The following is a 12,536-nucleotide window of genomic DNA, read 5'->3' on the forward strand; positions in this document are numbered from 1 at the left end:
ATGAGCATCTGGTCTCATGCAGAAGACTCACAGTGTGTACTAGTGCTGCATCCCAGGGCCATCCTGGGCACTTGCACGCAGTTCCTTCCATCAGACAGGGCTGCCTGTTGTTGTTTGCAAAGGTTGTTTGTCCTGCAATGTGGAGCTTCTTTTCTCTTTTATTCAGCCCATCTGTTGCTTCTGCCTGGTCCTTTTATGCCAACAGAACAGCATGTGGGAGAGCAGAGTCTTGCTTTAATAAAGTCACTGGACTGGTACATACTTGTGCATGGTGATGATGGGTTATAAAAATCCCATGAATTCTTATCATACTCCATTTTATTCATTTAGTACTGTTTAGGCATTTATGGCCTCATCTTGTTTGAGAATACTAATGTATGAGGGTTTTTTTAGTAAGCAATAAAAATAGATTATGCTGATTTGCACAGTTCATCCACTGCCCAGATTTTCATTTGCCCCATGGGTAAATGCCTTTTAAATGCTAGAGGATTACTTTAACCACTTTTACTGCCACAGCACTATTCTCTGCAAAGGCATAATGCAAGTAACAGCCCTTGCTGCTGCTTGATGTTCCAGAGCTCAGCACCTTGGCTAAACTCACCGTGAACAATCACCATGGTGGGTTATTTTTCCCCATGACTACTCAATACTCACCAAAATACAAATTGGAGGAGGAGAAATTTAGGGTAGATCTTAGGCAGAAGTTTTTCCTGTGAGGGTGGTGAGACCCTGGCCCAGGCTGCCCAGGGAGGCTGTGGCTGCCCCAACCCTGGCAGTGTTCACAGCCAGGTTGGATGAGCCTTGAGCAACCTGCTCTGGTGGGAGGTGTCCCTGCCCAGGGCAGGGGTTGGAACTGGACAGTCTCTGAGGTCCATTCCAACCCCTAAATTCTATAATTCTATAAAGGGGATGGTGGTGAATAGAAATGAAAAAGGAACTTACAAACTTCAGCTCTTAAGGACAGTATAAAACATGATCAAACTTTTGCAAATCCAAAACCCTCCACATATACATTGGAAAACAGGTTTTTAATAGGGTTTTTATGTTTCTTTTTATGTTTTGGTTGATTGGTTGGTTGGATTTTGTACAGATGTTTAGGGCATGCAGAAGGAAGGCACAACCTGCAGTGTAGGTGTGAGTTCCTGTCAGGTCAGGCTTAGCCAGACCTGGAATAGCTTGGGGAAATTCTGTAAGATGACAAAAATGACAACTGTTTTCAAGAGGTTCTGAATAAAAACGATTAGGAAAGAAAAACATGCTTTGATTTATCTTTGTGGTAGCTTCCCCAGAAGTGTTTAAATCCTCCTTAGCAATTATTTGTCTGTTTTGGAAATAATATGGTGAAATTGCTGTTGGTTCTTTTAGATCCGGAGAGAATATCCCACTGTTTGGATGGGGTTTATTGCCTGTATATCACAGGGCCAGAACTTGTGCTATAGAGAAATGAGAGTCCTGTTATCTGCTTCTATTCTACCAAAAAAAGAGCTGAAATGGTTCTCCATAAACATGTGCACTTTACAGTGAAATTTGTTAGGAGAAATAACTCCTGTGCTCCTTTCCTTAGACAGAAGCTTCTGAGCTGGCTTTACTTACAAGTGATTGAGTCATACCGCAAAGCTTATGGTTTATATTTACTCCAAAGCTCCTGTTTGATAAATATTCATCATTTTGATGCCTTTATAATATTGTGCAATTTTTTTGCAAATATAATCTGCAGAAACGTCTCATCTTGTTTTGGATCCTGCTAAGCTCTTTGCTTCTGATGTTTTGTCAGAGTGGATTTCGGAAGCTCTTTTTGCTTGGTGGAGGCCAAAAATCACTTCATTTTCTTGGGTTTGAATTTGTCATATTTGTTTCACTGGGAATTGCAGCACTGGATTTTTTGAAGCTGGATGTACGAAAAAAACACTGTTTGGTCTTCATACAGTGATTTGGGTTTATGTACTTTTATCATGTGTCATCTTAATTATCTCCTCTTCTGTTAATGACATTGGTCTCTTCAGCTTTCAATCTGTGAAGACTTCTGCTGTGTCCTTAATTATGCAAATGGCTATTCCTGCCATTCCCTTTTCTGGGACAGGGTAATCAGATCCAAGAAAGTTTTCTGTGGCATTGCCCCTTCTCACTCATCTTGCTCATCTTAGCATCTTTCTGATGTTTAGTTTTCCTTTGCTTTAGGTCACTGAGCACAGTTTTTCACTCTGCATTCCACAGTGGTGCCTGCACTGGGAAAGCTAATAGGAGTTTGGCAAAATACAAGTGCATTGCAAACATCATTTCAGTACTGGGACTTCCTTCAGGTCATTTTGTAACATGGTGCATCCCACTTGTTCCCAGAACTCCTTCCAAAAGTCAGTGTGCTGCATTTCAGCACTGAATGGATTTCCTTTAGGCTGCTCAGGTGGTCCTGTGTCCTTGTATCCAAACTGAGGAGCAAGAATTTTCCTGTTAGCATGGTCATTGTGCATGGCACAGAGGAGGAACTGGTTAAGGAGAAATTACTAACATGAATGCTGGAGGAAATTCATTGTGCCTCTTTCAGGAACTTTTGCTATACTTACATTTTATAAGGGTGGTGAGACACTGTCCCAGGTTGCCCAGGGAGGCTGTGGCTGCCCCAAGCCTGGCAGTGTTCACAGCCAGGTTGGCTGAGCCTTGAGCAACCTGCTCTGGTGGGAGGTGTCCCTGTCCCAGGGCAGGGGTTGGGGCTGGATGGTCTCTAAGCTCCAATCCAACAACTGAAATCCTGTGATTCTATGATCATGAACCTGATCAAAAGGCAGAATATTAACCTGAGCCTTTGGTTCTCAACCATTGTTTGATAGTGATACTCTTTGAACATTTCCTTGGACCCAAAATGTTGCATGTAGTTTTAGCTTAATGGCACCAGTATTTAGCTGCTAGTGATGTCAGAATTGTACCCAGTGAGGTGGCAGATGCAGATCCTCCTCAATCATCCTTCACATCAGTGTTACACTTGTGCCAAGGTTGCTCTTCCCATCAGCAGGGGAAGGCTCAGGCTCAGGTCTGCCCAAGGGCAAAGTGCCCATGGGTTGTAGCTATGCAAACCAGTAGGTCATTCTGAGAAAAGAAAACAAACAACAAACTTTTTTTTTTAAGTAGGAGCCTGAAATGAGGATTCTTGGCATTTCTGCCAGTGCTGTGAGATCCTGAGGAGTCTCGTAACTTACCCTAAGAATTTTTCATCTCTTTTAAATTGTTGTATTAGCATCAATACCCATGAATCTTTGTCCCAACTATCAGCCTTGTGTTTATTGCTTCCAACAAACAGGTCAGGATCCAGTGCTAAATTTTTCTGCCATAATGGCTAAAAAGAGTTTTGCAGCAAGTGTAACAAGGACATTTAGATTTTTTGCTGGGGGGTTGCTTTCAAACCCCTCAAGCTGTGCTCAGTGAGAGCTGGCAGAGTTAGTCTGCTCCAGGAAACATAAATGTGCTAAACAGAGTGCATCTGAGCAAGGCACATCAGAAACAAGGCAATTAGCTGATATTTGGGGTGTAGAATGAGGAATAGGACAGATTGTTCACATCCACGTTTTGGTTTAATACAAATGGGGCAAGATTATGCCAAGGCACCAAGAAACAGTGAACTGGTCCAGGCAGGAGACACCAGAAGCTGAGATGTGTTCCTGGGTGGAGATTCCATTGTGCTCTGACAGAAGATGCTCTTCAGGTCAGTCTGAGGAGCTGAACAGCAAGACAAAAGCAAACAGCTGCAGACAAAGCTTGAATTTCATCCTGGGAGATGAGCTGAAGTTGAGGCTGAGCACAAGATCTGTCATGGTGATAAGTGCAATTATCTGGAAAAGGCTTTGAGAAGAGGTTTGGAGTGGGGGAATAAGATGATGTATAGCTCTATTTTAACAACAGGTTTGCTCTGAGCTTACTGCTCAGCTGACAAGCTCTTCAAAACTCCATGGCTGGTTGGGGAGTCTAATCAGTGAGGGATTTGCCCTCCCTAGAACCAATATATATTGTAATATGATTTTTTTTATAGCACAGTTGTTTGACAATTAGTGGCTGAAGTGTGTTTTATGAAATGTGTTTTGAAAGTTACTTAGTGAGAGAAGTTCTGCTAAAAGTCTATTATATTATTAAACCAGATTAAAAATGTCTAAGCTTGTGGGTATTAATATGAACTGTAAACTTTGAGATGTGAAAAATACTGTGTTTCTTCCCTCCGTTTGCTTTTGGCTGAGACTTTTCACATGATGACAGTAAAGCTTGGTACCATGGAATATTGTTGATGGAGCTTAGATATAGAAAAGATGGTTCTTCTTTCAGCACACAGAACTGCACTGAGTCAGCAACAGCAGAGACAAGTCCTATAAACTGCAGGACATGAATAGTACCTAAATCCTAGGTCTTCTGTAGTTCCATTAGAAAAAAAGTAAAATAAGTGTATATAATGGAATAGTGTCTATGCCTTAGAGTCCTGATAGCTCATGGGTTTGATTCCACTGTGTTTTCAAATGGAAATACCTTCAGAAAAGTTAGTGTTCAAAGTTTCCATGCTGCTTATGCTCTGGATTGCTGTAAAACTGCAGGATTTGATATTGCTTGAAAACATGTGGAAGCTAACATTACAGGGTTTGAGTTTTCCCTTCCCTTTGCTTTTGGTGTCAATGGAGTTAACTCATAGTCAGCTGATTAAACAAGGGTTTGGTTTTGGTTCAATAATTCAGTGTGAGACAAATGGTTTCTACTCTGCTGTTGCTTGACCAGAGCTTGAGACCAACAGCTCCAGACACGGGCAGAGGCAGGGATATAATTCCCAGGCAGAACACTGCATTCCCATGGAGGAGGAGCAGGAAAGTTGTGGAGCTCAGCCAGGTCCAAGCATTGCTGCTAAAACTGTCAAACAAGACAACACAAATATTAACAGACAGAACACCTTCACTGCAAATAAACAACACTGCATACCCTGAAAAGCCTCACAAGCTTCTCCTAGCAGGACTCCCTGAGATTTTCATTTAATGGGATGTCTCATATTGCTGCTGAAAACCTGCAAGGAAAATGGTTGCTGAAAATGGTTTATCCTTTTACGGCAGAGGATTCCTGTGCTGCAGCACTGGCAGTTTGTATCGACAGAGGGAAGAGGTTTCATCTCTTCTTCTTCAGTTTTGAGTGAAATGGCAAAAAGTAATCACCTGTCGTTAGTGAACTCCCAACAAGTTCACGTATTTAATCTTTGTTTCCAATTTGGTGCTTTGAAAGACATGTACAAACAAAACACCTGAATTCTGCTGCCAGTGCAATGTGTTTGGCTTTGGTGCTCGTGTGAAGCAGCAGCAGAATTTTGCCTCTGTAGCTTATTCTAACACTGCTCACATTGATGCAAAGCTAATAACGATGGGGGAAACCTTAGTGTAGCAGTGTGAGGCTTTTCTGTTTGAGAAAGAGTTTTAACACTGTCTAAATGACAGACTTACAATTAGTCTTCTGGCTAATGATGACATTAGTTTTCCAACTAATGGTCAGGACTGCTGTGCTAAGTGTAGCTCTGTGTTCCTGTGCTGCAGCTCATTGCTCTTTTCCTCCCTCTTTCTGCCCTCCTGCCCCTGTTTTTCCTTCAGTACTTCCTCTATATGCAAGAGCTCTTTTTGGAGATTTGCACGAACTGCAGTGCACTTCTCCTTGCTGCAGTGCAATATCTCCTTGAGACTTAGAGGAAAATGAGGAAAACTGGTTGTGTTGCAAAACTTTTCTGCTGAACAATCCCGAGTGTTTGAAGACTTGAGCTCTTTCCTTTGCAGTTTCCTTAAAAGCAGAAGTGGCTCTGGGAGAGATAGAGGATAGACTCCCTTTGCAAGTGGGAAAAGCAAAGAGAGAGCCCAGGGCACCCGAGTTCTGTTTGTACAGGAAATGTAAGTGCTGTTTGTTTTGCTCAGGCCACCTCTCAGGAGTGTACAGGAAAACTGATCATTGACTAAAGGATTTCCTTTTGGGTTTCCAGTGACAATTTGGTTGCCATAGCACTGCTGTCCTGGCCTGATGAGCTATAGGGCTGCAGATTGGGGTTCAGGCACTGTTGGTGGGTTTTTCTCTTTGTTGGTTTTGTTGTTTGGGTTTTTTAGTTGCTAGAGATGTTTATGATGTGTATGAAAGTATCCAAAGAGCAGTGCATCATCACAACAACTGTGCTGCAAGAGCTGGGAAAGAGCAAACTTTGTGTTCTTTGCAGTAGTGGGGAATATTTCCTCTCCAGAACCTCCTTACTGTGAGCACAGCTCTCTGCAGCCTGGAAGCTTCTCACCTCCAGGAAAGACAGTGTTTCCCTTTGGAGGCTGTTGCATTTGCACCAGAGGAGTTTTGAACACAAATTACTGTATTATTCACTGATTTGACATTCTTTCTTTCGCAGTTGTACAACAGAGCTGAGAAGCAGATTTAAAGCAGCATGAAAACAGATTTTATTTCAATTAGCAAGTCCTTTTGAAGTTTCATAACAAACTTGGCTTGGATTAATTTGCATGACTGTTAATGGATTAATGAGATAATTAGTGCCTTTTTTGCCTTTTGATACAGGAATCAGGAACTCAAAGACCTGGGAGAACTTGCTCCTCACTGGGACAACATGCGCAAAAGTGTTATTGCTCACTGTGATCAGATGCTGAGCATGTACCAGGACACTCTGGCAGAGCTTGGGAAGCATTCAGGTAGGGATCTGGGATTGTGTGGCAGTAGCCTCTATTCTAGAGCAGTTACAAGTTAGCTGAGGTGTTAGTTACTCAATACTGGTGTATTCAGCAGAAATAAACCACAGAGAAGTCATGGAATCACAGAATGGTTTGGGTTGGAAGAACCTTAGGGACCATCCAGCCCCAACCCCTGCCCTGGGCAGGGACACCTCCCACCAGAGCAGGTTGCTCAAGGCTTAGCCAACCTGGCTGTGAACACTGCCAGGGTTGGGGCAGCCACAGCCTCCCTGGGCAACCTGGGATGGGACAGTGCCACCCTCACAGCAAAGAATTTCTACCTAGTATCTGATTTAAATCTCTCCTCCTCCAGTTTGTGCCCATTCCCCCTTGTCCTGTCACTACATTCTCTTTGTGCTCTTGTGAGAAGTCCCTGTCCATCTCCTCCATTCAGGCTCTGGGAGGTTGAAGTTAGTAACATTTCTTATAAAAAGAACAGAAAAATTCTGAGTCTGCAGAACAAATTATTTCTTCTTTTCAATTTCTTTCTTCTTTTTTTTTTTTGTGGTTGTTCACAACTCATTCAAGGAACTTATCCTTTCCTGTTTTGTGAGACTGCTGGAATGATTTCCTGAATAACACAGTATTTTGAGCAAAGTTTTCTGTCTGTTTGCAGCACGTCCCTCTGCCCCTTCCTGTCGGTGTGTCCTCCTCCCTCCCCTGCCCTGCCCAGCCTGGATGTTCAGCTTTATTCTGAGGGACTCCAAAGGCCTTGGCATTGCTGCTGCTTTCTGCTGGTGTCATAGAATTTAGGGGTTGGAATGGACCTTACAGGTCATCTGGTCCCAACTCCTGCCCTGGGCGGGGAACCTTTACAAAATACATTTTAAAATTCTTCCTGAATCAGGGGGATTTTAGTTCTAATGATTAACAGTTGTTAAAATGAGAAGGTGCTGAAAAATGGTCTAAGTAAATGTTGGACTCCCGGAGTGAGAAAAGACCATCTCTCTTTCCTGATCTACACTCTTTTTTATATATTCTGTATCAAATATCTCCAGGTAAGTGATATTTTCATACATACAACATAATCCTTTTGGTTGGAGAAGGAAATGTTACTTGACAGTAATATCCTGCCATGATAGTTCTTGTACCCTTGTGTGTTCAGCACAGAATAAGCATAATACACATTAACTGGGACAGTGTTTCCAGCAGGCTCATCTCAGACAGCAGGAGAAATACTCATCACCTGAAATAAAGAATTGGATGAGAAGCTCCCCATGAGCTGCAGTGTGAGCTCAGCCCAGAAGCCAACCCAGGCCTGGGCTGCAGCCACAGGATTGTAGGCAGCAGGTCAAGGGAGGTGATTCTGCCCCTCTGTTCTGCTCTGGTGAGACCCACCTGGAATACTGCACACAGTTCTGGTGTCCTCAATGTGAGAAGGACATGGAAATGTTGAGGCAAGTCCAGAGGAGGCCACAAAGTTGCTGAAAGCACTGCAGCATCTCCCCTATGAAGACAGTTGGGGCTGTTGAGGCTGGAGAAGAGAAGGTTGTGTGGAGACCTCAGAGCACCTTCCAGGAGCTGAAGGGGCTCCAGGGAAGCTGCAGAGGAATCTGTGTTAGGAGCTGCAGGGACAGGACAAGGGGCAATGGGCACAAATTGAAAGAGGGAAATTGAGGTGAGATCTTAGGCAGAAGTTTTCCCTGTGAGGGTGGTGAGACCCTGTCCCAGGTTGCCCAGGGAGGCTGTGGCTGCCCCAACCCTGGCAGTGTTCACAGCCAGGTTGGCTGAGCCTTGAGCAACCTGCTCTGGTGGGAGGTGTCCCTGCCCAGGGCAGGGGTTGGGGCTGGATGGTCCCTAAGGTTCTTCCAACCCAAACCTTGCTCTGTGAATTAAAAGCTGGTTTGTTGCTCTCAGTGTAAAGACATGCTGAGACTTGGTTTGTGAACCATCATCTCCTACTAGAGAATTACACATGCAAGTGTTGCCCTACCCGTAAAGAGAAGATGAAACATCTCTGTGCTTAAGATTGATTCTTTCAAATTTTGTTTTCCAGGTTCTTCCTTCAAATCAAGTTGTAGCAAAGCAGAAAAGACACTAGAATTCATCCCAATAAATCTTCATCTGCAAAGAATGCATGTGCGCAGTCCTCGATTGAAAGGTAAACCACATTCTGGGGGACAAATTCCACAAGTGGGACACAGAATGCCTTGGGATACAGTGAAACTCACAGCTGAGAGCTGTGGCCTCCATTTGAGCCCTTTTTAGGGTGGAAATATCTTGATACACCCAGTTCCAACGGAGAACATGAGGTGGCTCTGCCTTCAGGTGCAACCTAAAGCAGAACAGAACTGAACATTGTGCTGTCCAGAGTTGGATCTCAACCACTTGGAGTTCTTCCCTGCATGGTGGAGTACCAGCCACAGTCTTGTCAAACTCTGGGGATGGCACATAGAGATTCTACAGATAAAATGCTTGGAAATTAACAGTATTAAATTGATTCGTTTAAAAATAACTTGATGTGCAGTTTGGACTTGCCTGGGTTTGGGAGGGTGTTGAGGGGGTAGAGCATGACAAGGAGTACAGTGACCTTCAAGGAAAGGTGGGATCCATTTCATGCCTCTTGCCAGTCACTGAAGTTTGGGACATTAGCTTGTTTTCAAGATTTTTGGAGTATGGCTTGATACAGAAGGTTTGTTGTATTCTGAGGTTTGTTGCTTGGGTTTTGGTTTGGTTAGTGCCTGTTTGGTTTTTCAAATAAGATCAAACTCAAACTTCCAAATTCCTTATTTAAAAATCTGCACTTCTCTACAGGCTCCCAGAGTTGAATTTATCACTTCTTTTGATGGGCTCTATAAACTTTCTGGGTGGTTATTTCCTGGTTGGTTTTGTGTGTATGTATCTAGAGCCTTCCTGTCTTTCTGGAGGGTTTCATTTCATTGTCTGAGTTCTCTCTCTTATGCCTGTGCATCTATTTCTGATACCAAAGCTTTGAGGTTTGGCTACTGTTTGGAAAATTTCTGGAGCAGCTGAGGATGTGCTCTCCCTGCTGGGCCACACTTAGGTAAATCCTGAGGTCAAGGAAGTGTCCAGCTTGTCTGTCCTCATTTCTCTACACATTCTGAGTCCTGCCTCATCTCCTGAAGCCACAAGTTTGGGTATTGACTTAGATCTGGGAAGATTAAGGAGTGATTAACTGAATTTCTTATAAGTTCTTTCCCAAAAATAAATTCCTTGGGTGTTGTGCTCATTCTGTTCCTATGGCACTTGAAGCAAATAAGTGAACGCAGAATATGTGTTTACTGAGCTGTATTGGTAACCTATGAGTGGTTAAAAATACTCTGTTATAGCAGTGCAGAACTAATACTGTCATGATTCATACTGACACACTGCACAATGTGCTGTGAGATTCACGTCCTTCTTGGGCATCAGCTTAATTTTTCATCGTGATCCATCATGTCAGTGGACTGGAAAAGCCAAACTCAGCTCTCATGTTTTAAGGTGGCTTTCTTAATTTCTGTTTTCCCCCTCAGTTTTCCACCTGAGATAGTGCTGGAGCACAACACAATACTTTTCCCTCAGAAATGCTGGGATGAACTCAGCAGCTCGGGTGGTGTGACTTGCCTGGCTCCACTGATGACAGTTTTACTTCTAGACTTAAATATCCTGTTTCTGAGGAAGCCTTAATGAATCATAGAATTATAGAATTTAAGGGCTGGAATGGAGCTTAGAGGTGATCCAGTCCCAACTCCTGTCCTGGGCAGGGACACCTCCCACCAGAGCAGGTTGCTCAAGGTTCATCCAACCTGGCTGTGAACACTGCCAGGGCTGGGGCAGTGGGCAGCCTGGGCCAGGGTCTCACCACCCTCACAGGGAAAAACGTATTTTTCACATCCAACCTAGACTTTCCCTCCTTCAGTTTGAACCTGTTACCCCTTGTCCTGTCCCTGCAGCTCCTAACACACAGTCCCTCTCTGGCTCCTTTTAGCCCCTTCAGATATTGTAACATTGCTCTGAGGTCTCCACACAACCTTTTCTTCTCCAGGCTGAGCAGCCCCAACTCCCTCAGCCTGTCCTCACAGGGGAGATGCTCCAGTGCTCTTAGCAACTTGGTGGCCTCCTCTGGACTTGCTCCAACAGTTCCATGTCCTCCTTACATTGAGGGCACCAGAACTGTGTGCAGTATTCCGGGTGTGTCTCACCAGAGCAGAGCAGAGGGGCAGAATCACCTCCCTTGACCTGCTGCCCACACTGCTGTGGATGCAGCCCAGGATCAATGTGCCCAGTGCTGCTTGTGCCCAGATCAGCTTGGGCAGTGCCACGTAAACATCTGCTCAGTGTTCAGTGAAAATACCTCAGTGATTATGCTGAAAGTCCTTCAAACCTCTAATACCTCCTGGAAAGGAGGATAATTTTCTGTAACCTCCTCTGTGGTCCTTTTAATACAGATTCTGTTGCTGCTGCTTGCACATAAGTTTAGCAGCATCCTTTACAGATACAAGATTGTATTGAGGCATACATATGAGCAAATCATAGCTCAGTGAATAGTTTTGGGGTAAACTGAGGTCTGTTCAATTTGTTGTCAGTGTACAAGCATAGAAATTACACTCTGGTTTTTGCCTTATTAACACATTCTACATCTAAGCAGATTGTAAAGCAGTAAGTAGAGTGATTATAGGGGTATTTTATAGTGGGTGGCTGTTCATCCACTTCCAAGTTGAAATACAGGGACTTCCAGTTATGGTAGATGTTGTATTTCCTTTACTAGACAGCAGTGCCTCCAAACAGGGTAACAGGATGGAGATTTATAGTGACACGTCGTGACAGCACAGATTTTAATTTAGTCAGTGTTTTGAAGTTAATTAGCTCCAAAGCATTTTTAGGTTTGTAATGCTGACCAGAAGCTTAATGTGTTATGTCTTTTCAAGAGAACCTCTCTGGGAACAGGACACTGTACGTTTATTTGCTAGATAACAAAAGTGGAATGAAATGTGCTTCTTACTGAACCACCCACATCTTTCACAGTGCTTGAATTTGGGCTCTTTGAAATGAATCTTCTCCTTTCTCCTCCCAAATCACTTTGCTTGGGGCACAGGGTTAATCCATCATCAAAAGGGGGACAGAGATAAATGTTAGAGTTGTCTTCTAAACTTGGAACTTTGTTTAAATTATGAAACTCTCCCTTTGTTATTTAATTGATGTTCATTGTGTCTTGTATTAGACAGACACAGTTTGAAGAGTTTCTAGCCAGTGCTGGTCAATCTGGACTAGGCAGCACTTTGACATTGAGTTGGCCTTCCTCATCTCAGGCTTTGATTGACATATGTCAAAGGGTGCCTGGAATATAACCAGGAGCCTGATGGGAGGGAGGAGAATGAGATTGGAAAGCATGAAAAAGCTCACAGAGCAACGATTAAACTGATGGGCATAAAACTAACCTTTACACTGTCAGATGGCTTAATTTAGGCTTTAATCCCATCTCTCCTGTGTATGCACATTGGTATGTGGTTTTATTTTTTGTTCAATATGTTCAGTAACAGGTTTACTTATAGCGAGCTTTGATTTGGGTTGTTCTTGGGTACTGACACTGAATAGAAAGTACCTGTGTGTTTAAACCTCCAGTAGGAACAGCTCTAAGTACTATTTCCTTATGGGATAACTGTATCCCTATCCATGTGGTAACCACCATATTTTGCTCTGCTCATCATGCTAGAGGAGTTCAATTTATACCTTGACTTAGCTTTGCTTTCACCCCTGTTTGTACATTGTGTTGTTTGGTCCAAATTTGGTGCACCGAGGGGATTTCTCTTTTGCATCAGGCCAGGGTGAGAGCCTGGCTGCCTCCTCTGCAGGCAGACAGCATGCTGCCCTGGGGCC

At 43.6% G+C, this 12,536-nt stretch overlaps 1 protein-coding gene across 1 annotated transcript in view; it reads left to right on the forward strand.

The window, feature by feature from the left end:
* Window positions 1–8,820, forward strand: part of LOC103802485 (type II inositol 3,4-bisphosphate 4-phosphatase-like) — a gene marked incomplete at its 3' end in the record, with an annotated part of 78,159 nt that extends 69,339 nt beyond the window's left edge. Inside the window, exons 10-11 of the mRNA XM_009074966.1 lie at window positions 6,550–6,680; window positions 8,716–8,820. Of these exons, the coding sequence (XP_009073214.1) occupies window positions 6,550–6,680; window positions 8,716–8,820 (236 nt within the window). The remainder of the gene's footprint in view (window positions 1–6,549; window positions 6,681–8,715) is intronic.
* Window positions 8,821–12,536: the final 3,716 nt, after the last annotated feature.

The sequence above is a fragment of the Acanthisitta chloris genome, unplaced genomic scaffold (genome assembly GCF_000695815.1).
Source record: "Acanthisitta chloris isolate BGI_N310 unplaced genomic scaffold, ASM69581v1 scaffold5635, whole genome shotgun sequence".
NCBI classification, from domain to species: Eukaryota; Metazoa; Chordata; class Aves; order Passeriformes; family Acanthisittidae; genus Acanthisitta; species Acanthisitta chloris.